The 27,616-nt window shown below is 32.4% G+C and overlaps 2 protein-coding genes across 2 annotated transcripts; one reads left to right on the top strand and one right to left on the bottom strand.

Annotated features, from left to right (window-relative positions):
* Positions 1-35: 35 nt before the first annotated feature.
* LOC144850989 (uncharacterized) lies at positions 36-12,027 on the bottom strand. The gene is made up of 15 exons (XM_078708512.1): positions 12,021-12,027; positions 11,413-11,661; positions 10,933-11,040; positions 9,328-9,597; positions 8,524-8,649; positions 7,221-7,460; positions 6,724-6,858; positions 6,149-6,193; positions 4,720-5,070; positions 3,887-4,144; positions 3,357-3,491; positions 2,016-2,156; positions 1,551-1,682; positions 858-1,010; positions 36-391 (listed from the first exon to the last, which is right to left on the bottom strand). Exons 1-15 carry the CDS (start codon positions 12,025-12,027, stop codon positions 36-38), a joined length of 2,706 nt encoding a protein of 901 aa, XP_078564638.1.
* Positions 12,028-12,041: 14 nt separating this feature from the next.
* On the top strand, positions 12,042-12,473 carry LOC144850988 (uncharacterized). Its single transcript, XM_078708511.1, has one exon. It carries the CDS (start codon positions 12,042-12,044, stop codon positions 12,471-12,473), a length of 432 nt encoding a protein of 143 aa, XP_078564637.1.
* The last annotated feature ends 15,143 nt before the right edge of the window (positions 12,474-27,616 follow it).

Genomic DNA, 27,616 nt, shown 5'->3' with positions numbered 1-27,616 from the left:
GCCGGAAAACCAATATCATGCAACCCTATATTTTATCAAATTCTACTTGTATTATCTAATAGTTTCAATTTACCAAACACTATGATCGAGAGAATTGGACTTGGTTTGCCAACAACAAGAAAACCATCAACTCGTCTAGTAACTTTAACCATGATTGAATATTCTGACTTCTCCTGTAAACCTTTGATTTCCCATGTATTACCACTGGTGACACCAACCAACGCTGGAGCTGCATTACGATCTGGATGCAAAGAATTCCAGAGGTAGATGTTATAGTTGACAATCGGTCCAACACCAAAGTCATGTCCATATGTCCAGTCTCTCCATTCAATGATGACACGGTCTGGATAACGATCCACAATCCAGGGTGTATCAAATATGGCTGGCAAAGCTATAAAAAGTGTTTTTTTTTTCAAAAAATAAAGAATACATAGTGTACTGTACTGTATATGTAAAGCATATGTGTACTGTATTTCCATAACCACCACAAGGGAACATTTACATCAGGTTTGTTCAGAAATTTTTTTTTCTTCCTTTTTTTTAAATTAGATTATAAACTAATTCTTATTTCAGGCTTCAGTCATGAGTTTTCAACCCTGGCACTAGGTCAGTATTAAACCCAGGATCCTGTGATTGTGAACAAGCTCCATCTACAATGTTAATGCAAATTTGAGCAAGAGAACCAATTAAAAAACATGTCAGACTTAGGGAGTGGAGTTGTGTCATGAGTTACAACCCTGACACTAGGTCAGGATTAAGTCCTGGTATTGGAAGGCAAGCATGTTACAGCTTCTCTACATTTTCTGCAACCTCATTTCAGGCAGTATTTAACAACCAAAACAACCTGCTTCCCATACCCAATTGACAGTCTTGTCCTCCCCAGCCCATCTCACATCCAGTTTGACAGTCCCCACTGGCCTTGTTGCAGTTGTCTTGGTCGAAGCAATGGCATTTTTTGTGACATTGATCACCAAAATAACCAGCAGGACAAACCATTTCAGATTCATATTCTATTTAAACACAAAACCAATTTAATACCTAACCTTCCAAATTGATATGATAAAAGGAGAATTTATTGTTTCAAAAGGTGATATAGTCCCTAAATACAAATTTGTTTCAGTGGCATTTCTTTTTAGGATATCGCTACTGTATGTACTGTACATGGAATAATCTCTTTCTAAATACTGTACTTAAGCTTGGTTCCCACTATTGACGCAACGTAACACAATATACCAATGCAAGAAATGGCCTTCCAATAATTGTATTTGTCCCCGCCTGCGTGAAATCATGCGATGTTTGCAGCACTGTTGCGTCGTCGGTTCCGACTTGTGATTACGCAATACAGCACTTTGCATCAACATGTCTCTGCGTTGTGTTGCATCGCTAGTGGGAACCACGCTTTAAGTATGAGAACACTGTAAAACCATTAAGGCATTCAAAGGGGCATACAGCAATGCTGTCACAGAATGATAACAGTAACATTTCTTTCTAGGATGTAACTAAACAGATATTTTATGTACTGTCGAAGAATAATCTTTTTCTGTAAATACCTAAGCATGAACTCCCTGTAAACCCATCATGGCATTCTGCTTCAGGGGTGCATCCTATGGCAACGTGACAGAACGATGATGGACAGTGACACTTCTGTAAACAGTTGGCTCCGTAATATGGGTACTCGCATTCTGTTAAATAAAGTATACAGTGTATTGATAATTTTCACAAAATTAGAGATGTACCGTTTCATACATACACTATATGCAAGTGTAAAAGATTGTTACTATGTGAAATTAATGGCTTAGTGTAAAACAGGCTTTACGTCTATGACATCATATTTATCATAACTTTAGATCCAATATAGCGGCCAAAATGGCGTCTTTTCGGCTTTGGGAGAGGATGTGATGCTGGGGTTGGTGTCATTAGGGCCTCAAAATGACCAGAAATGTACGGTTTTAAACTACATTTAAACTGACCTGGAAGGAAGGTGAGGGGCTAACTACATATGTAATATTTTTTACCTTTTTGGCATTGATAACCTGACCATCCTGCTGCACAAGTGTTTCCAACTGGAGATGTGTAACTAAACAATCTGCCACTACATGCTTCAGACGAACATGAATATTTGTAACAATCCTCAATTTTAGAACAATCAGTTAATCCTGAAATTTAAATTACAAATTATTAATGAACATATAGAAAAGTTGCGATGTGCTATGTTGCTTTAGACCATCATTATTCATGTGGTAATTTGGGAGCGTGCCAGGGATTTGCCCATGTGGACATTATCACCTATAATAGACAGGAAGCACAATTTCTGATTTAAAGTAGAAGACTGAATGGGAAAAAATAAACAGACACTGAAAATCAGAATAATATGCATGTGCATATGCCATTAGGGCAAAACCAATCCATGCATTACAGAATGGTTTTAAGTGTAAAGGAACTGAATGCATATTACATGTGTAACCTGTTTTTTCAATTGCATAATCATTTAGGGCACACATTTTTTAAAACAGTGCAATAGAGTTTGAGTGTGTCAAAACCTGAAATGAAATGTAGATAGTATATATATAGTAAGAGAATGACTACAAAATAATTTTAAATGGTTAACTTGAAACCAAACAATATAACTAGCCTGTATAATACCAGAGCTAGCATTTAATGGCTGGAGTTGAGATTCAAGCCCAATTAAATTAATTACATATTATGCCATGCTTAAAGCCCCCTTCTCTACGTTTTTTAGATCTAATTTAAGATCACAAACTATATTTAATGTAAAAATAATACTATATGGTCCTATTGCGATAACTTTTTTCGTCTTTAAACGGTTAAAAATGTAAAAAACACGTCGATTCTAATAATTGTAGCGGCCCGCTATAAATCCCAAAATGCATTGCGCGAATTGATATTTTTGTTTTTCACCTGTAATTCGCCCACTTTTTGATCGATCGTGTAGCCAAAACAAATGGAAGACTCCTAACTTTTCAGCGAAAATACCGGGTTTTCCCCAATTTGTATCAACGGAGTCTGGCAAAAATAGAAAGACAATTAATGCAGCAACTATACAACGTCAGGCTAGGTATATAGCTAGCGTACGATGTTCGTACGTTACCGATGTTTACCAGCTAGGCCTACAAAACTAAGCCCTAGCTAGGCTAGGCCTAAGACCGTCCACGAGAGGTCGAACGTCGCGAGCTACTTAGGTAGTGCATTGTTTCTCACTTTTTATCATAATTTACCATAAAACGTACATTTAAGACAAGGAATGACATGGTTTAATGTTTTAAAAGTGATATATATGTATTATTTTCCAAAAAACGTCCAAAATTGCAGGGAAGGGGTCTTTAACAGTAACTTACCTTCTTCGCAGAATGTACCACGAAATCCAGGTGGACAGACACAAGTGCAAGATCTGGCATGACAACGTCCACCATTGTAACAAACTGGACAATTAAGAGCACAGGACGGGATCCCACAATAAGAAGTTGGACATTCTGTAAAGACAGGAATAATTTTAAAGTAAAATATTTTTATATTAGGGAAACAACTGATATGATTGTTTCGTGTGGCTGTAGATTCATCCAGATCTTGTACAGATAAACAAAAGTCAGGTGAAAACATAACCTTGTGAGTGGTTGGCCGAGCGGTTAAGACAGTGGAAAGGTTTCGAAGCTCACTCACTCCATGGTTCTGGTGGTAGAACAAGTCTTCCCAGATAAGGACTATAAACCGCAACATGCATGTGTGCACTTTAAAGAACCAATACATCGTATTAACGCGTATCCCATGTACTAGTTCACAAATAACCACTGTCACACTCCACTTATTGTATCATCTCCCAGTGTGTCATCTAGTATAAAGAACAATAAGCAAATCCTTGGTCGCATACCTGTGACATATAAGTACATAAATGTATGTTTTCCTAAATGTCGTTGACCTTGATAATAACACTCGTACACTCCCTCATCTTCAAGTCGAGCATTTAAAATGGTCAATGTTTTGGTATCATGCATTCCTTCACCGTACACAAACATGTTGTTATGTCGCCAACGAAGATTTGTAGCAGAGGGTGCATTTACAGTCAGTGTAACAGTTTCTCCAAGACCAACGGTTACAGATCTCCGAGATGGCTCAACTTTTATTTCAGCTAATTAGAATGAAAAGTTATTAACAATTAAATAAACGATACCAGACTCTCTATAAATTTCAGAAATTAATGCTCTGTCTGCACTATCAAACTAGTTTAGTTTTAAGTGTGATGTGCCCAAATATGGTAGTGATATGCTTAAATATGGTATTGATATGACATCATCACATTTTGTTGTCACAGAAAGTTTTATAGGGTGTCTAGAAAACTCAGATCTAGAAAACTCAGATATCTGAGTTTTTTAGATCTAGAAAACTCAGATATCTGACTTTTCTAGATCTAGTAAACTCAGATATCAAGATCTGAGTTTTCCAGAATGGAACTAGAAAACTCAGATTATCAAATGGATCGTTCCATTATTATTCAGAGGGTGTAGACGAAGGCTTGGTTCCCACTTATAACGCATAGGCACAACACAAGTGACCAATCGCAAGCAAACATTTGAATGATCAATCATATCAAAATACTGTACTTCCAAGCGTTGCGACCAAGTGGGGACCAAAGCTTCTACCGCTACATAATGCATGTCAACCGGCTATTATCAAAATTGTTGTTTTTTTCATCTTTTTACTTACAACCTTCTTTCAGTATTACAATATGATTTTGCATCTGTCCGCTGCCAACTTCCACACGGCCGTAATATTCCCCAATCCGCAAGGAAATATCGTTAGTATCCAAGTACATCTTTTTGTAGTTCTCATTAATCATGGTTATTTTTATTGCATCAGGAAGGTCCGAGTTCTCTCCAGTTGTAGCTGATGGCAGTATCTCAGCTCCTTCTGTACTGTATGTTGCCAAAGATAGTGAAGATCCAATGTACATTTCTGATGTAGTATCATTCCCAAAGTATACTAACCGTATACCTAAATGACTTGATGATGAAGCTATAGGTAGTGCTGTATATACAACAAAATCAATAAGACGATCTGGAAAAGGAGATAAATGTTGTCAATTTAATACAAACTATACAATCCCAAGTGTCTACTCGGTCTACACTTTCAAACTTTATATGACAAAAAAAGTGATATGCCCATATATGGACGTGATGATGTCATATCACTTCCATATTTGGGCAAATAACTACCATATTTGGGCACATCACACTTGTTTTCTAGTTTGATAGTGTAGACAGAGTTTAATTGTTTGGTGGTCACTTTGCAGGGGTATGGCACACTGGCAAGGAATTGAACATACTGTACTCACTAATTCTTGTTCTGTATTGAATATCTAGTCTAGTTTAATCTAGTTTTCCTGTTGTTAATTGTCTTATCAACAGACAGTGACCCGGAAAATGAGCATTGCTCTTATGGCGACCCCCACTAACAATTGTTATAAATTGTTATAATTTTAAATATTATGGCGAAATAAATTGAAAGTGAACTGGCAGAAGGCACAGTCTGTACCACCGTCTTGCCAAAGTGGAACCTGCATGCTGTGTATTACCCCTTTCACACCAAAAGCAAAACTACGGAGACACGGTGTTTTGGTGTGAAAAGTACAGCAGTACCAACATCAAACTCTTGAGTTTTAGGTCACAAGGTCATCCTCACACAATCACTCATTGCTTTAGTTTTATTTCAAAATACTTTAAATATTTGTACAAAATATATAGCGAGTCTAAAAAATAATAAGTAGTATCAATAAAACATTATAAGACTTCTGAGACTTTTGTAAATAATTATTAAATTAAAAATATTGTCAATTCTAATGATCGGCGCTAAGTAAACAAACAAAATAGAGGGCGACATTTACAATTTTCCTTTATAAACCCTGGTGTTGCTAGGTTGGTGTGAAAGGGGTATCTCCGGTGTTTCTCAACGTTTTGAATGATCATAAACCCTGGGGTGTCTCCGGAGATCAGTCCAAAGTTTTGTTGTGAAAGGGGTATATGAAGAGAGGGATATGGTACTATAAGGAATGGTTTTGCCATGTTCCTAAGTATAGATGCTTTACTGTCAAACCAAACCAAATACATTGATCTAGAGTGTTATTATGGCAACTCACCATATATTTCTGAAGTTGAATGCAACGTTTCAGTGACAATGCTGCCTGTAATAAAATATTTATTTATTTACAATTGGAAGTAATGACTATAAAATGCTTCTTTGAAAACCTAGATAACCTATACTATGAGCCTTTACAAATAATTTTTGTTGTGAATCGACATCAGAACCCAAAACGATACTGATATCTTGATTTGTGCAAACACTGTTTCAATCGTTTAATAATAATACAGATTTCTAGAGCGCACTTCACCACCAAAGGTGCTTAAGGCACTTGTTTTATTTATTGTTTTATTTATGTATCAATCTGTTGTATTGTTTACTAAAATATTCCTTTACAAAGTCTATGCACTACAATTATTAGTAAACTTTGCATTGAATGGAAAAGATATTTCAACCCATGAAAATATTATCCCCATTCAACTAATAACTTGGCAGTGGCGGGTCTATATTTTGAAATACAGCGGGGCATAAAAACTGTGGAACTCAACAACCTAAAGTTCTATTTTGGCATCACAATTTTCAAAATGTAAGGGACGCACCTATATATGCCTATGCTTTTGTCTATTGACATACCTCTTTCACAAATAACGTTCAGGTCTTCCTCAGCATTTTTAATTTCCCAAGAGAATGGGTAGTTAAATTTTACAGCATTACAATTTTCAGTACACTCGTTTTCTTCGGGGGTACCAATTAATTTATTCAGAGAGTCTATGAAGAAAAATATTGCTGAATTAATCATATAATGACAATATTGACAATGATATGATTGATGTTTTATTTTATTTTGATACAGGAAGAAAAAACACCATCATGTGCATGGTATCAGAGATAACTCTTTAAAAACCAGAAACAGGACTTACATGCTGATAGAGGAGTGTCAAATCAAATCAAACATACTTTATTCATCATCATTAAAACATAAAAAAAAATTATAAAAAGGTCAATAAATAATAATAAAGAGATGAAAATGATCTTGATGAAATTGTACCATAAAATTTAAGTGAATATAAAAATAGAAGTCAAATCATACTGATAAAAATATTGTCCTCAAAAGTGTAAGAGTATTCTACCTTCTACATCAATCCATTTATGATATTTAGCTGCCATTTCAAAGAACCCATCAACGTTAATTTGGTTGTACCCAAGCCATACGCTAAGTTGTATAAAATTTAGTTCTTCTTCTGAATCAAGGACCAATATACTGGAATCAAGCTCCTCACAGATGTTGTTGCCACTTATGTAATTATGCTTCAAACTTGTCAAATGATAACACGAGTCACCCAGGTACATGAAATTTTCTGGGCAAGCATCTGCGGAATATAAAAGTCAGAGTATTTAATTGATTGTGACATTTGAAACGAATAGCGTGTAATACATTTTTAAATATGTAATTTGAATTTTTTCGTGATTGCGGTGACTTTTTTCTTGGAATTAACTCTGATTATGATATCAAAACCTTGTGCATGTTTTGTCCAAAAACACAACATTCTCTACTTTCTGATTGGTTGTTGCTATAAAAATGTTGCCATTATTTGCACATATTGGGCACAAAAAAACAAATTTAGGAAAAACATTGGGGATATGAGGTTTTGATAGAATAGCTATGTATGGTTTCTAAAAATGTACCTTCTCATTAGTTATCCGCACTTGACGGATAACTCCTTGTAATTGTATGGGATCATCATTTTTTTTTTTTTCTGTATTATTCTTATTTCTTTCCTTCCATTTTTGTGTAGAGCATTTCTCTAACATGTGTAAACATAACATTTCATAACTTTGACAACATGAATGATGTCAGAGTTGCGCAACGTGACTTACGCACGATTTTATGAATTTCGCGTATTTAACATAGGTCAAAAACCAAATAACATTTTAAATTGAAACTTTGCAGAAGTTTAATTTATATCATGCGCTAACTTTCTCTGGAAAAAAAATTGCGAGTTTACACAAATTTACGCGCGCACGCGCATTTAAAATTTGAAAATGGGAAAAAAACAATTTCTAATCAACTTTCTACGCGTTTCATGTCATTTAGAGCATGTCATGCAATATTCCAACGTATATGACGTGCACGTGGCGTTTGTCGTGCGGATAACTAACTCGTCAAAGTGACGAGTTACATGTCTAGTTATATTAATAATATTCGTTCTTATACAGTGCTTATTGCATAATACGTCTAAGCACTTCACATTATTACCCCGGTCATTTTTTAGATCCAACATGTATGCAAATGTAAGTAAACCATTTTGCCTAAGGATAAGCAATGTGGCGAGAGTTGGATTCAAACTCACAATCAGTAATCCAACGTCCAGCACATTGCGCCACAGTTATTTTGTTACTTTGATGAATAAATTGGATATTGAATTTTCTTACCTTCTTGACAAGCAGCGATAACATCATAGTTTGTGTTACATTTCCGATCATTTAAAGACCAAGAAGTAATTTCAACACAATTTTCTCCAGTTCCAGCGTTGTTAGGCTCAGGCTGTTTCCAGATTTCTATCACCGTACACAAAAAACAATATTATCATAATTAGTAATGTTGATTCAAACATAAACCGATAATAAACTTACGTCGAAACAGTTTCATCAAGCTAGACTTAAAAGCAGACCAGCTGACAAAGTCTAGCTGGTTAGCCAAACAAATCTTTGGTTTATATTTTATTGACCTTTATCTTTTACTACGTTGAATCCAGATGAAATTGTTTTGCACAAATAATATTATAATTTAAAAGGTACCACACTGTTGACAATTTCTAGAGTTGTTGAGTTATATTATGCAAATAACCTAATGGTTTTAAATTTGTATAGCGCAAAATACAAATAGTCTCTATGCACTGTTTAAACAAGTGTAAAAAGAAAGAAAGTGTTATTGTTGAATAAACCAGGAAAAAGCCTAATAAACCGAACAAATTGACCAAGACAACAAAACCTAGTCTCACATCACCACACTGTTTCACTAACTTGTCAAGACAAGCTAGCTATTTATTCACAAGTGTCATAATGATGTGAGCATCTGACTATCCTCATGTCTAACAAACAATGAAATACAATGCATACAATAAATTCACACAGAACGAATACAAATGCTTTATGTAATATCATGGAGTAATGTTGCTTCGTGGTAATATAAAAAATGAATTGCTTCATATGTTGTTTTAGTTTTTAGACACTCACCCTCCAAAGAAGTTGTCTGTTTCTCTCCATTGCAAGTTATTTCGGTAAATATACCTTCATGTCCTTCATCTGAGTACCCCAAGAACATTCTGTGTTTATCAGAGTTTGCGACAGAGGCACGCAGGCTTTCGAAATCTGTTGATGCCCTTAGGATGGGTAAAGTAGCTCCTTCCCTCTGACAGTATTCATTCTGCTCGGCCCAAGAACCACTGTAATTAAAGTAATGCCTGCAAACATCACCTTCAAGTTTCCAGTTTTCAGGGCAACGTGCTAAAACATAAAATATAATAGAATTTAAACTTTTCACTGGACATCATTCTGTTTTTGTACATCATCTCTTTATTAATTGGAAAAACAAAACATTGCCAAATGTTCTGGTCAAATCACTTAAACTGTATGCACATGTTAATGCAATTCTTTTATTCTCATCAATTCATTAAGCTAATTCAACTGAACCAACAAAGTATCTCTTATAAATTTAGTATAGACAGCTCATAATAAATAGTTATACAAATTAAATAATGCCTCAGTCAAAGATACTCTACAAACAGGTAAGTATGGTAGCCTATAGTAAATTAAGTTATGGCCCAGGTGGGCATAGCACAACAAACATAAATTTAGTATAAATCCATTAATAAAGGTAATAGACACACCAAAGGTTGTGGTACTAATTCTGTGCCAGAACATGTAGGGCCAGATACAGTCAACTCTCCCAATACCGGACTTTCTGAAAACCGGAAACTTTCCCAAAACTAAACTTTTCTTGAAGTCCAAAAGGTCCCAAATTCATTTTAAAAATTAAAAACACATTCTGAATACCAGAATTTATGGAAAACCAGACATATTTAGCAAGCCCAACGGTGTCCGGTATTATTGGGAGAGTTGACTGTATTGCCTTAGTTGTCAATGTAACACAAACTTAATTACGTCATTTTACTACTACAGTAATAACTTTTGAGGACACATTCACATGGCTTTACAACTGTAACTGGCCTTCAAGGTCAAGATCCAAAGTGAGCCACCTGGAATAACTTGTGCTTAGGAACACAAATGAGTAGCCAAATTGGACTTAATTGGTCAGATGTTTTGCCCTACGTAATTTTGTACTTCATACTAAGTACATTTGAGAATACTTTGCTTTTGCGTCAGGGAATTGAGAAATTGGTCAGATGTTTTGTACAAAATTACACAGGGGAGTAGGGCAAAACATCTGACCAATTATTTAACTCCCTGATGCAAAGCTACTCCACAGTAGTTTAATACAATTATAACCCTGTTGGTGCAGTACCCGCTGCTTACTTGGGCTCGAATCTAACCACTAGCCATCAACGCAAGCTTGGTGGTCTAGAGGTATGAACGCCAGGATAGTGGCCGAGAATTACTTGCGAATTTTTTCACAAGTATTCTCCAATATACTTAGTATGAAGTACAAAATTACATCAGAGTAGGGCAAAACATCTGACCAATTACTCAACTCCCCGACGCAAAGCTACTCCACAGTTTAATACAAATTGGACTTATTAGGAACATATGTGTAGTGTTAGACCTTACACCAAGTTTGTTTGATTTATTCTAGGCACAGCAACTTTGTTAAAACACACTTACTTCTTTTACAAGCCCAATTGAATTTTTTGTTACAAGAAATTGACACAAACTTTCCATTTTTAATTTTTGCACACTTGTTATCACTGTTTGGATGATTTTTTGCCCAGTCTGAAAAATACCCAGAAAAAATAGTTAACAAGAACTCTTTTAATTTATATGGCTACTCAAAGTATAAAAACCTCGGAAGATGTATACCTTTGCTTAAAAAAGACCCTTCAAAAGCGGAAATTTGGCCCAACATTGTTAGAGAGAATACTAAGAATTTTGCAGAAACTTTATATAGCCTGAAAACTCATGTTGGTACTTATCATTAAAGTTTCTTAATTTGTTCGTAGCTATAATGTGATATTTTGTTGTTCTAAAAAATTTCTCTTTTGCATACAATACAGAAGTACACTTTTTTTTTGTATGTACTGTAGGGTCTATAAAAATCACAGCAAATTTGAAGTGCGACCGGGCCGCAACAACATTTTTTCTTACTTGAGTAAGTATCTGAGAGCTTCTTGTTGAGGCGTCTCCACTTCCATTCTCCAGACTCCTTTGACAAGTCTATGATAGTGTTGTCAGGAAGGTTGTTGGTGACAAACTGCACCTCATCTTGTGTCAGAATGTTGAGGATCAAGGAAAACTTAGTAGTACTACAGTAGGAGTCAATCTCGTCTCTTGAATATGAATCAGTACCATCAAATTCATATACGCTACTTCCAAATACAACCTCTTCTGATCCAACTGCAACGAAATAAACAGACAATGTTTGTTGTTAAACAACAGGAGCGAATCAAGATTATACTAAATCTATCCACTGTATATTATATGGATACAAATAATGAAGGTTTATGAGTGCAATAGTATAAATATGTTCATGAGGTGAAAATTAAACATTTCATCAGTCTCAAATGAAAATATTTGTACAGTTCTATTGCACAGATTATAAACATTCACTATTTGTTTTATATAACAAAAATATATCTAAACTAAATTGACTGCAAGCCAAGCCGACAGTGTGCTGCAGCAGCAGCTAGAGTGACGAATAGTATGTCGAAATAACATTCAAAAATATTGACAAAGAAAGTTTTCAGGTCATGTACAAGGCATACATCCGTCCACATATGGAATACTGTATACAGTCCTGGTCTCCTTACTATAACAAAGACAAAGAAATCTTGGAGAAGGTGCAGAGAAGAGCTACAAAGATGTTCAAGTCAATAAGTGATCTACCATATGAAAAAAGGCTAGAATATCTTGATCTTCAACCATTAGAGACAAGAAGACTACGAGGACATTTGATTGAAGCTTTCAAAATTTTGAAAGGCTTTGAGGATATTGACCCAAAAGATTTATTTAAATTGTCTCACAACATCAGAACCAGGGGACACAGCTTAAAACTATATCGTCCAAAACTTAGAGGAAATCTTATGTGCAGGGTCAACTTTTTTACCATCAGAGTCATACATCACTGGAATTCTCTGCCTGAATATGTAATACAAGCCTCTTCAGTGAACATCTTTAAGTCTAGACTTGACAACTATTTTCGGCTATAAATGGAATCTAATAGGCACTAGCCTAAACTATTTCCATCATTAAAGACACCTTCCGTACAATTTGTGACGTTTTGTAAAAATAATACAGTAACATATATATTACTTTAAAAACATTAAACCAGGTCATTCCTTGTCTTAAATGTACGTTTTATGGTAAATTATGATACAAAGTGAGAAACAATGCACTACCTAAGTAGCTCGCGGCGACTGACCTCTCGTGGACGGTTTAGGCTAGGCTTAGTTTTGTAGGCCTAGCTGGTAAACATCGGTAACGTACGAACATCGTACGCTAGCTATATACCTAGCCTGACGTTGTATAGTTGCTGCATTAATTGTCTTTCTATTTTTGCCAGACTCCGTTGATACAAATTGGGGAAAACTCTGTATTTTCGCTGAAAAGTTAGGAGTCTTCCATTTTTTTTGGCCTCACGATCGATCGAAAAGTGGGTGAATTACAGAAGAAAAATATCAATCTGAGCGCAATGCATTTTGGGATTTATAGCGAGCCGCTATAATTATTAGAATCAACTTATTTTTCACATTTTTAACCATTTAAAGACGAAAAAAGTTATCGCAATAGGACCATATAGTATTATTTTTACATTAAATATAGTTTGTGATCTTAAAATAGATCTAAAAAACGTAGGGAAGGTGTCTTTAAGTGTAAGTGTAAGTGTAAATTCTTGATTTCCTCCAATCAAGATCTACTTGGCATGGCAAATGTTAAATTTATCCAAAGGAATAAATGTATACTACTTTATTTAGTAATTCCTAGTTAATTTGTCAATTATTATATTATGACTTACCAGTTTTGATTAAGAATTGTAATAATAGGCCTACAACGCCAATGTAAAGAAAATGTGTCTGAAATGTAAAATGAATAATAAATTATATATGCAAATATAAAAAAATAGCCTATATAGGCCTATGCTACCTGGGCTAGGTATGGTTAGAGGCTAACTAAGTATAGTACCAGATTAGCTTAGAACTTAGTAGACCCCTTAGTAGGTTGGGTTATTTAGCCTAATTAAAAATAGTCATGGTCCATGGCATGGTAGGAGTAAAGATTGTCTAGCTAGGGTAGGTGACCCAATTTGCGTCAGGTCAAGTAGATATTCGTTAAAAAACTGTGAAATTATGTATCTATTAAGCATTTTTTTTTTCCAACGTATATTTTAAATATTCAAAATTATTTACATTCACATGAAAATGAACAATCGATTGTTAATTAATTGTTTTTAATTAAAATTAAATAGGTAGTCAACCTACGTAACAAATCAGGCGAGCTCCAATTTGCGTCACCCAATTAGCGTCAACAATCCAGATACCCGGAAATGGATTCGGTTGACTTGTTTAGGGGTCAATTTAGGACATTTAAGCATGTATAAATAGCTCACATATTTTATACAAATGTCAGGTATATAAACTATACCAAACTGGCGAGTAAATCATGTTTTACTTTTTAAACCTCGCAACGTCTGGTTTAAAAGGCTACTTGGACCAATAATTGCTATTAGCCTAGGGGTTATTGCGATTTGGACGTTTCTGATTGGTTGTAGCCATAGATTATATTGATTAACACTGTTCTGATTGGTTGTAGCTTTGAATACTTCTTCTTGGAACTCGTCCATAATACAATAGCAATTTAGCACAGTGTTTTACTATATAAATTATAACCAATTTGGTTAGAGTAAAACACAATGATAAAGAATAGGAAACATTTAATAATATGATAAATTACATTTACATAGCAATTTAGCACTGTGTTTTACTATAACCAATTTGGTTACGGTTAAACACAATGATAAAGAATTTAATAATATGATATATGACATTTACATAGCAATTTAGCACTGTGTTTTACTATAACAATTTGGTTAGAGTAAAACACAATGATAATTAATAGGAAACATTTAATAATATGATAATGACATTAACATTGCAATTTATCACTGTGTTTTACTATAACCAATTTGGTTATAGTAAAACACAATGATATACAATAGGAATTTAATAATTTGATAAATGACATTTACATAGCAATTTATCACTGTGTTTTACTATAACCAATTTGGTTAGAGTAAAACACAATGATATAGAATAGGAGTTTAATAATATAATAAATTACATTTACATAGCAATTTATCACTGTGTTTTACTATAACCAATTTGGTTAGAGTAAAACACAATGATAAAGAATAGGAAACATTTAATAATTTGATAAATTACATTTACATAGCAATTTATCACTGTGTTTTACTATAACCAATTTGGTTAGAGTAAAACACAATGATAAAGAATAGGAAACATTTAATAATATGATAAATTACATTTACATATCAATTTAGCACTGTGTTTTACTATAACCAATTTGGTTACGGTTAAACACAATGATAAAGAATAGGAATTTAATAATATGATATATGACATTTACATAGCAATTTAGCACTGTGTTTTACTATAACCAATTTGGTTAGAGTAAAACACAATGATAATTAATAGGAAACATTTAATAATATGATAATGACATTAACATTGCAATTTATCACTGTGTTTTACTATAACCAATTTGGTTATAGTAAAACACAATGATATAGAATAGGAATTTAATAATTTGATAAATGACATTTACATAGCAATTTATCACTGTGTTTTACTATAACCAATTTGGTTAGAGTAAAACACAATGATATAGAATAGGAGTTTAATAATATAATAAATTACATTTACATAGCAATTTATCACTGTGTTTTACTATAACCAATTTGGTTAGAGTAAAACACAATGATAAAGAATAGGAAACATTTAATAATATGATAAATTACATTTACATAACAATTTAGCACTGTGTTTTACCATAACCAATTTGGTTAGAGTAAAACACAATGATATAGAATAGGAATTTAATAATATGATAAATTACATTTACGTAGCAATTTAGTACTGTGTTTTTTTATATAACCAATTTGGTTAGAGTAAAACACAATGATAAAGAATAGAAATTTAATAATTTGATAAATTACATTTACATAGCAATTTATCACTGTGTTTTACTATAACCAATTTGGTTAGAGTAAAACACAATGATAAAGAATAGGAAACATTTAATAATATGATAATGACATTTACATAGCAATTTATCACTGTGTTTTACTATAACCAATTTGGTTACAGCATGGTTACAGTTACACACAATGATAACAAATAGGATAAAATTAATTATGATAAAAGACATTTAAATAGTAATTTATTTTCTATAGCACACTAATAAAGAATGGATATGATATGATACAATATGATTTTCTCCTAATTAGTGAAGATATTTTGGGATACTGCGTGCGTAGTGCACCTAACAAGATCATGTTTGCTATTTAAAATTCACATTTTAAAACCGTAAACGCATAAATTTGCGGACATACTCGTAAAACACACTTCAAGAGATGTTATGATTTTAACAGTACTACAACATCCATAACATACAGTAGTATAGATTTGTACAAAAAGAGCAGAACAATTAAATTAACTGTCTCATTACATCTACTGAACTGTCTCATTACATCTACTGAAAAATTCATCGCAATGAATTTATTGATAATACACCAATCAGATCACATGCAATTAGTATGGAACGTCAGTTTAGGCGATGATAGCGGTAAACATGTTTATCATTTCAAAATATTCAAAAACCGTCAATTTTTAGCAACATAATAACATTATTAACATCATTATTAACATCATCATTTACTTTACTAGTAGGCCAAGTAGTAATATTCATCATTGATTGAATTAAAACCATTAATGGAATTTTCATAATCAATTCAATTCATCACATCGATGCAATTTTCATCGATGCAGTTTTCATCGACGCAATTTTCATCGATGTAGTTTTCATCGATGCAATTTTCATCGACGCAATTTTAATTACATCGATGCAATTTTCATCGACGCAATTTTAATTACATCGACGCAATTTTCATTGATGCAGTTTTCATTGTATCGACGCAATTTTCATTGCATCGACGCAATTTTCATTGCATCGACGCAATTTTCATTGCATCGATGCAATTTTCATCGACGCAATTTTCATTATCGATGCAATTTCATCATCGCCAAAAACTAGCGTAAACGGTGTTCCATAATTAGTGACGAATCGCATATTCACCGTTTATTGTTGAGGCGCGTAAACAGTGTGCGCAATAATAAATGAATAATGTGATGAGTAATCGCCAAATTATAATTAATATAATTAATTAATGAAATAAAATACGCAGTTGATGTTTGCATCAATTATTCTTTAGAATAAATGCTTTCGAAATACAAAACAAAAAATGTGTGGCGATATTATTTAACACTTTTTTTATATTTTATTATTGATAAAAACAGGAATAGGCCTACTATTTATTTTCTCATTTCTACCAAGAATAACAAATGTTTGAATACAAAACTTTGTGCATGTGAATTAAATTACAAAAATATTAAAATGAGGATAATTCACGAAGAAACATCGCGTAAAATACTCGTATTCAAAAGTTTACGAAATTTGTAGATATAATATGATCATGATGGTCATGAAAAAGAAATTTGACATTCCTAATGATTTTTTTTGCAAAAACGTAATATGAAACATACAATTTACATAGTTTATCATTGTTTTTATTAGAACCAATTTGGTAGTGATAATGAATATAGATACTTGTTAGGTTACTTTACCCTAACGCTAGTTTGAAGTGACATTATAAATTCATCGCGAAAAAACCGTATCATATTCAGAAACGTTTCACATTTTGTAGATATGTTCAATATAGGTTCTTACGTTTATAAAACAAAAAAAATTATAAATTACAAGACAAATCGATGATTTCAATAATTCGTATTTCTAAAAATTCGCACTTATGAAAGACCATACATTTCCAACATATTTGTTTTACTTCATTGATGATTCTCACAAAAGTATACAATAAAACGATTAGAATATCATCACCACAGAGCAACCCATAGAACATGTTTACCGAGTTTTAAAACGTTTTGAATACCAGAGGTATTTTTTCGTGATGCAGTAAATACAGTATATCCTATTATAAACATATTATAAAGAATGTCAAATATTTTATGTAATATGAAAAATAAAATTTACAGATAAGTTTATCATTGTGTTTTACTATAACCAATTTGGTTAAAAGTTAAACACAGTGATAAAGAATAGAACTGTTAGGTTATTTAACCCTAACCCTAGTTTGAAGCCATCACATACTTAATTCATCGCTAAAAATATGTATCGTTTTACAAAACATTTCAAATTTGGTAGATATGTTCAATATAAGTTTTTACATCTATAATGTAAAAAAAATATCATATTCGTTTTATTTTGATTTCTGGTAATCATCAATGAAATAAAAATGTGTTGGAAATGTATGGTATTTCATAAGTGTACATTTTTAGAAATGCAAATTATTAAAATCACGAATTTTTTGTGAAACTTTTATTTTTTGTTTGTTTTATAGACGTAAGAACCTATTGAACATATCTACCAAATTTCAAAAGTTTCTGAATACGATATGTATTTTTTTCGTGATGAATTTATTATGTCGCTTCAAACTAGGGTTAGGGTTATATAACCTAAACACTATCTATTCTTTATCACTGTGTTTAACTGTGTAACCAAATTGGTTTTGTAAAACACAATGATAAACTATGTAACTTGTATTTATTATATTACAATATATGTATCCTATTCTTTATCATAACGTTTAGATAATAAAAAGATATACTTAATATAATATTTTGCTATGTAAATAACATCATATAATAAATGTTTAATTATCATTGTGTTTTACTGTGTAACCAAATTGGTTATAGTAAAACACAATACTAAATTTTTATGTAAATGTATCATATTATTATATGTTTCCTATTCTTTATAATTGTGTTTTACTGTATTTAACCATAGAGATATTATAGTGTATCTCTATGATCCAACACAGTGCTAAATGGCTGTGCAAATATCATTTATCATAGTTAAATGTTTCCTATTCTTTATCAATGTGTTTTACTCTAACCAAATTGGTTATAGTAAAACACAGTGCTAAATGGCTATGTAAATATCATTTATCATAGTTAAAGGTTTCCTATTCTTTATCAATGTGTTTTACTCTAACCAAATTGGTTATAGTAAAACACAATGATAAATCACTATGTAAATGTAATTTATCATGTTTATATTATTAAATTCATATTCTTTATCATTTGTTCAACCGTAACCAAATTGGTTACAGTAAAACACAGTGCTAAATTGCATGTAAATATCATTATTATTAAATGTTTCCTATTCTTTATAATTGTGTTTAACCAAATTAGTTATATTAAAATACAGTGCTAAATTGCTATGTAAATGTCATTTATCAAATTATTAAATGTTTCCTATTCTTTATCATTGTGTTTTACTATAACCAAATTGGTTATAGTAAAACACAGTGCTAAATTGCTATGTAAATGGCATTATATTATTAAATGTTTCCTATTCTTTATCATTGTGTTTTACTCTAACCAAATTGGTTATATAAAAAAAACACAGTACTAAATTGCTATGTAAATGTCATTTATCATATTATTAAATGTTTCCTATTCTTTATCATTGTGTTTTACTCTAACCAAATTGGTTATAGTAAAACTCAGTGATAAATTTCTATGTAAATGTCATTTATCATATTATTAAATTCATATTCTTTATCATTGTGTTTTACTCTAACCAAATTGGTTATAGTAAAACACAGTGCTAAATGGCTATGTAAATATCATTTATCATAGTTAAATGTTTCCTATTCTTTATCAATGTGTTTTACTCTAACCAAATTAGTTATAGTAAAACACAGTGATAAATTGCTATGTAAATGTCATTTATCATATTATTAAATTCCTATTCTATATCATTGTGTTTTACTCTAACCAAATTCGTTATAGTAAAACACAATAATAAAGAATAGGAAACATTTAATAATAATGATAAATGACATTTACATACCAATTTATCATTGTGTTTTACTCTAACCAAATTGGTTATAGTAAAACACAGTGCTAAATTGGTATGTAAATGTCATTTATCATTATTATTAAATGTTTCCTATTCTTTATTATTGTGTTTTACTATAAACAAATTGGTTATAGTAAAACACAGTGATAAATTGTTATGTAAATGTCATTTATCATATTATTAAATGTTTCCTATATCATTGTGTTTTACTCTAACCAAATTGGTTATAGTAAAACACAGTGATAAATTGCTATGTTAATGTCATTTATCATTATTATTAAATGTTTCCTATTATTGTTTTACTCTAACCAAATTGGTTATAGTAAAACACAGTGATAAATTGCTATGTAAATGTAATTTATCAAATTATTAAATTCCTATTATATATCATTGTGTTTTACTCTAACCAAATTGGTTATAGTAAAACACAGTGATAAATTGCTATGTAAATGTCATTATCATATTATTAAATTCCTATTCTATATCATTGTGTTTTACTCTAACCAAATTGGTTATAGTAAAACACAGTGATAAATTGCTATGTAAATGTCATTATCATATTATTAAATGTTTCCTATTCTTTATCATTGTGTTTTACTCTAACCAAATTGGTTATAGTAAAACACAGTGATAAATTGTTATGTAAATGTCATTTATCATATTATTAAATGTTTCCTATTCTTTATTATTGTGTTTTACTCTAACCAAATTGGTTATAGTAAAACACAGTGATAAATTGCTATGGAAATGTCATATATCATATTATTAAATTCTTATTCTTTATAATTGTGTTTAACTGTAACCAGATGGTTTAATTTTTACCATAGTCTTAGTTGGGACTGACTGAACTAAGAATAAAACTGGGTAACTGTACAAACACCTCAAATAGTCTCAAAGTATTTTTTAACATCACCGCAAAATTGTTTATACGTTTATTTTGATAGGCTAACTAAAGTACGGTCTAATGAATATTGATATCAGAAGATTCCCTAGCTTAGTGAAAAAGTTTTATTACCAAAAATGTGCTGATTACGTCACTACCGGAAGTTGTAGTCTAGCATGATGCAGACGCAATTGATTATGTACGTTTGTTAAACATAAAAAAAGCTGTAAATTACCACAAAACGCCGATAGGAAAGAATTCAAAGAAATGCCCTACGTGTTCAAAATCATTGTTTTAATATAGTCTGTATGTATAACTAACAATTGACCTTGTGGAAGAGCGTATAAATTTAATTTAAAGTAAAACATGATTTACTCGCCAATTTGGTATTGGATATATAGCTCCAAATGTACAATAAATAATTAAATCCACATTATATTATTTGATGACGTTTCTATTTTTTTGTATACATTTTGTCATCTATGTAATAAAAGGGTCTTGCAAAAAATGTCTCAATACATTGATATTTTTGGTAAAATGCATGTATAATGATAGCTGAATAAATTAAATGTGTTTAGTTAAATAATGACGTGCTTTTACGAATTTTTCTAACCTTTTGTGCTATGTATGTTCTAGAATGACCTTTGGTAATGTTAATATATATATATAGGCCTATGTACTGTATATTTTTATTATTTATGTTGGCTCGGCAACTTTAGATATTGGACTGCATAAGTGCATACCTCCTCCTGGTAGTAATATCGTACGGATGTATGAATCAGCAGTATCATGATGGGGTAGTAGATTACTAATATTTAGCCTATATACTCAATAAAAATCGGAAACCAACTTTTAAAGTGCCGCTATTCATTATTTTTATTTTATTTATATGGCGCTTTAGTACAAAGCGCTCGACAGAAAACATCAAAACCTTTAAAAAAAATACCAAAGTTTCAAAATTAGGTAATCAGACCCGCCATGGACACTAACGTCATTTGGCGACTCGCACATCCCACACTGAAATGGGTCTTTTTTTTTAGCATAAGTTACATTGCCATTCCAGGTCATGTACTTCGTCCTCCGTCATGTCGTCACAGTCGTCAATCCCACAACACCTAACAAGGCAATGGAACCACCGTCCACATTCGCTTCCAATCCAAAGGCAGTCATCGTTGTCGTCAAATGTCTTTTTGCAACCACTGCAAATGTCGCTGTTGATTTTGCTTTGTCTAATTGATTTTGCAGCTGCGTCCTTTGATTTCTTTTTTGCTTCCCGTTCCTCCTTTCGTTTTTCTTTCGCTGCATCTTCTTCTGCCCTTTTGTTAGCCTTTGCCTCAGCGAACGCAATAAATTGCGCGCCAGAAAGCGCCTTGGGCATCGCGTTGTGTACCACTTTGGCCTTTATTTCTTTGGTGGGGTACCTTATGTGGTCCCTAAATACTTGTGACACGTCTGATGTTGTTGGGATTGGTTCTTCGTTGAATTTTGGTTGAGGGACTGATTCACCTGTGATAGATTTAAAGTATGACTTAATCGCTGCGTTTTTAAAAATCTTCCATTGTTGGTATTCATTGTCTTCACAGTCATACCCGTTGTCGTAGCGGCGTTCGAAGAACGATAGCTTTTGCTGTTCAAGGACAGATTCAAATGTTGCCAATTTTAAAGCAGCATCATCCTTTTCTGGTTCTTTAGCGGACGTTGTTGGTATTGCGGCTGGGGTGGATGGCACGACGGCGTTCTTATCAGTGGCGTGCTCAGTAGAAACCATAGCAAGAACAACGGTGTCGACATTGTCAGCGCCTACAGCTGAAACATCTTCATCCATCTGCTGCCTTATGAACACTTTTGAAGGTTGAACTTTCTTCTTGTCTATCGCTTCTACCGAAAAAGGGAATAGTCCAGCCTTCCGGAAACCACTTGCCGCAATCTTTTTCGTAGCGGACTCCATCCATGCGGGGGCAAAAACTCTGGAAAATGTTTGTTTCGTGACGGCTTCTCCTGGGTTGCTAAATTGAAATTTTTGTACCGAACGACGCCAAGATGATTTTAAAGAAGAAAAAAGAGATAAATCAAGGGGTTGAATAATGTGACTACAATGACTGGGAAAACAATAAAGTAAAATAGAATGCTCTCTGCAAAACTTGCATGTTTCTAAATTCATGTGTGTGGAATGGCCGTCAACAAATAAAATAATCGGAAAAGGAATACACTTTTAAAAAAATGATTTGCCATCCATTCAAAAAAAACCTCTTGGTCCATCCAGCCATTATGAGTACGTCCCAGAAAACTTCCTTCTGGTGCTCCCAACAATGGGTTATAGATGAACCGTTGCCCTGGGAAAACCATCATGGGAGGGACGTAAACTCCATCGGCGTTACTACAAGCTAACACCGTGATTTGAGACTTGGTGCTGCTGCCGACCTGATAAACGTCTTTAACACCACGTTCTGCTATCACTCTCCCGCTCTTGATGCATAATGGGAATCCGGATTCATCTGTATTAAAGAGACGTCTTGGGTCTTGTAAGATGTCTTCCAACCCCTGTTCTTGAACATACATCTCAAACTCTGTAAAGAGAGTGTTCACTTTTTTCCTGGCCGATTATTTACAAAGACATTTTCTCTTCCATCTTTGTCTATTATACGCTTTACTTCATCTTGAAGCTGCCATCTCGTCAACGGATACCCGATTCTTGACATCTTAATTAACCAGTCTGATAATAACTGAAATACAACCAAAGTAGTAACAAATATTTGGGGCGGATCCAGGATACAGTATTTTAAGGCACGGGCCCCTATGTTTTTATAGTATACAAAAGGGCGGAAGGGGCCATTCCAAGCCTCTTCTAAATCCGACCCTGATTATCATTGTTTTTATGGATTTTTGGTTTGGTCGTGACTTAAAATACTCACATCCTCTTCGGCATCTGTCAAAATTGTTTTTGGGCCCGATTTGCCTGTTATTGGTCGTCGATTATGCAACTTATCGGAAAGAGTTGTCCATGGAATATTGTATATCATTGCTGCTCGACTTGTCGATATTTCGCCCTTTTTTATACGATCGATAGCACGCAAAATAAGTGCTGGGTCGGTATATCGACGTCTCTTAAGCTTTACCTTTTCTGGTAATCTTGGTGGAGCCATTTCTAAAATTAATGTCATTTAACATAATACGTTAACCTAAGTTTTGATAACGAAAAACACGGAACTCTGAACAGATAGCGATAGCGAAACTCTAGTGTATACTTTTTTATTACCAGTCTGTCTATGCAACTACTTTTATTATAATTCACTATTAATATCAAAAGGCAAATTCAATAATGATATTCAAAAAATATAACTGCATGTTATATTATTAAAATGGTAGGCTAATAATAGACCAAAAAATAATTATCTAATATTATTTGTATTATTAACAACAATAATTGAGGCTTATAATAAAGATGTACTGAATAAGTTTTTATCGCTAATGATACTGTAATACTTATATATATAGGCCCTATATATATTATATAGGCATAGGCCTATACCATGTTAGTGTAATACCATGGACAAAATAAATTTCCTCCATGAAAACAAAAATAAATTATATTTATAAATTAAATACTGCCATCAACGCCATTTTTTTACACTGGCACCCCTAATAGATAATAAATTATACGAACCAATCAGAGATAAATACAGTCAGCCAATCATGAAGTATAGTAGTTTACAAACAAGGAAGTAGGTTTTTTTTATGCACAATATACAAGTAATATAATGCACTGTGCCATGTCCCCGAGTTCGCGCTGTGTCCCCCGGATTATTCACGTGACCGCGCGCGTGTCCCCCCGCGATTTGAATTGAATTGTTTGAATATTGGGGGGAGGGGAATTTTAATAATACTCTGTATGTATTTTACCTGCATTGCATGTAGGCCTAGGCCTAAACCATGGATTAATGCCTAACTTTGTTTGATTACATTGTCTTTGTATTTTTGCCAACCCCCTCCCCACCCCTGCACATTCACATTTATTTTTTAAATTAATAAATAAACACACAGAAAAAAACACATTAATGATAGACACATTTTGGTAACAAAAATGTTTATTATCATTTAAAAAACAAAGGTATATATTAAAAAACACATAAGTAAACATAGGAAAATTACACTGTGACGCAAATTGGGTTTAAATGCCAACTTTTTAACCGTATTTTACACCCCTATAAACTATATATTAAATTGTATTATGCACAAATGGACTAGTCCTGCTGCTATTTTATAACCTTGGGTAGCTTTTCAAAACATTTCCATCACGTCATTATTTTCCGTTAGCGTACCCTGTGATTTAAATGGACAAACCACGTGTTAGCCTATTGGCTTATTTAGTTGACCTTTTACTTTCGGTTTTTCGACCCCTCCTTTGTCGTTCTATTTTTCGCGAGACGCGGGTGCACCGAACCGAAGCAGTCTTGGATTCTGTTGTAAAAATAGCTAAAGTACTATAAAATGAAAGGTAAAACTGAAATAAAATACAAACGATTAATTACTAAATTGACGCAAATTGGGTATGACACAGTTTCGCAAACTCTCGCAAAAAAACCTCACAGTGAGCTATACATGTTTCGCATAAAAAGCGAGGGATTTGAGGAGCTAAATCTGCTGATTATCTGCACAAAACAACCCAGTCGAATATGCCTTTTGACTACTAGGTTATACAAAAATTTTTCTCAAATATTGTGGCATTACAAATACAATTTTTGGTGGGTAGGGGATCAATGGGTATCAGGTCCTCGCAATAAATTCAATTTTATAGAAGTCCTGTCTGAACTTAGAGGGATGGACCTGTTGTTCATAGTTTATCAGTTTTAAACATTTTATTGGAATGAATTATCCATGAAAATACATAGACAGGAAAATTAACCAAAATTTATGCTTTTAATTCTGCTGGTAAACTTGGAGTCTCCCACTTTCCTTTAAAGATGTATTGTCCCCCAAAAACATGAAAAATGAAGATTAATTCAATCAGACTTTGAATAGGTTATTTTGTAGTTTTAATAAATGTAATCACTTCCATAGAAAAAAAATGGAAAAAAATGTTTTCACCTATAAAATAACAAAATAAATGGTTAAATTTAACCAAAAACCCATTGGCTGGCAGCCAATTTGACTATTTTTTGCTTTAATTTATCTTTTTTCAGATAAATACATTTTGTTTCAATCCATTTTTGGTCAAAGTGGATAACTATTGTGACATTAAAATGGCATATTCAACCACAATTTGTTTAGGAATTTTTTTTTTGGACAATACATCTTTAACACATATTTAATGTTAAAAATACTTTTTCAAATATATAAATTAGAAAAACTTACATTACGAAAAGCAGGTTGCAATAACGCCATGGTGATTTTACTAACACATACTTTTCAGAAATTGAATAGCCATCACAACCGTTCTGTAAGACGACCAACTCGGTTATGCATACGAAAATGCTGACGCTTAACTATATCAAGCAACATCTGCGTATTAAAACTGATATTGTTTAAAATCGTGCTTAAATTTTAATATCTGTATGAATATTTTTTTTTGTGCATGCTCTAAATACATACATAATTCAAAAGATGATGGCATTAGAAAATATTGATTTTGTTTTATGTCATGTGCATATAATTGTGTTTCGGTAATAAATGTTTGAATATTAATTATAACTATAACCAAATTTTGAACAAACTTAATTAAAAGTTGTTTACTGTGTTTACTAATGTGTGTAGATAATTAATATAAAAATTTTTTCAATGATTTATTTTTTATTTTGGTTTCGGTATAGATATCTGAATATTAATATTTTAAAATTTAAATAATACTAGTGGGTGAAAATGAAAATACTGTAACCAAAAAAAGGGGTGGGGTGGAGGTGATAACGCTTGGGTTGCACGCTCCTTCGTCTTAAACTTGGAATAAATTAGTCTCTAATACTATTGTTAGGCTTTGAGACAGAAAGATCCATTTTTGGATTATGTTCAGAGATTGCAATACAATATCTCTATGGTTCAGATAAGCGGCCGAGTCAAACCCGAAGTCAGAGGGCTCTGAAGGTTTCAACAAACTCCGCTTTCCCAAGTGCCCATTTTAAACTGAAGACAAGCAACAGAAGTATGATAAATATGCTTAGCTAGCCTAATTATGAAAAATGCTTCCTTTAGTGAAAAAGGTGCCCACTGTAAAAATTCTGGTCTTGTGCAAATTTATTCACTAAAATAGCTGTATTATTATTATTTATAAGTTGAGGCTCAAATTTGAATTATAATTACTTATAATTATGATGGACCATGATAATTGCAAGTAAATGTACTCAAGTTATGTGATGTAGCATAAATGTACATTGTGTATAATAGCATAAAAGAGTCAAACTACCTATATGAATAAATTAGATATATAACGTGACTACAAAATCATTATGATATAAATATTCACGACGACCACAATATTAGAAAAACTTGAATTTTATTACTATTGATTTTGGAGTAGTTAAACGAACTTATCATTTTTCTCAGTATTGTCAATAAAAGTTGTTACCAGAATTCTGAAAGGTTTATGAGTTTATGAAAAAATAATACAAATAAGTAATAATAAATTAAAAATAGCAAAAACAATTTTTAATTATATCCAAATTCTTATATTTTCTGTCCATCAGGAATGTATATTTAATTTTCTTAACATTTTGACTGAATTATGACAAATTATATCTTTTAAATTTTTACATTTTTTGTATTCAAATATAATCAATAAAACCTGTGGCTTCTAACCAAATTAACACAGACAGTTTGTGTGTTTAACTTACCTTTACCCTTACCTTTGTTGTACGTCCTCCATCTTAACATGCTTTTTTTGTTTATTACGATGGCAATAACGATTTGATTTAGGGGTGAAAACCTACACTCATTGGCGGAGGTTATTAAAGTTGAATGTCCTCATCATCATTCATTATTATAACAATTTTTAACAATTGAACCTTCTCTATTTGATCCAAAAAATGATCGGGGTAATAATGTGCAGCGCATTGAGAGCTTGCTATATAAGAATAAACTATTATTATTATTATTTGCACACTTTCTGCACTTTTCTATCCACCGGTAGAGTAAAATAATGTTCACAAACAGAAAATAAAAATCATACAATGGTTGATGAGTCTATTTCCAAGTTTGTTTGTAAAATAATTTTCTATTTATTCCAGGCATAATTAATTATGCTAC

Source organism: Antedon bifida, chromosome 8, assembly GCF_963402885.1.
Source record: "Antedon bifida chromosome 8, ecAntBifi1.1, whole genome shotgun sequence".
Lineage (NCBI taxonomy): Eukaryota > Metazoa > Echinodermata > Crinoidea > Comatulida > Antedonidae > Antedon > Antedon bifida.
The sequence above is the reverse complement of the archived record's forward strand: the minus strand, read 5'-3'. Positions and strand labels throughout refer to the sequence as shown.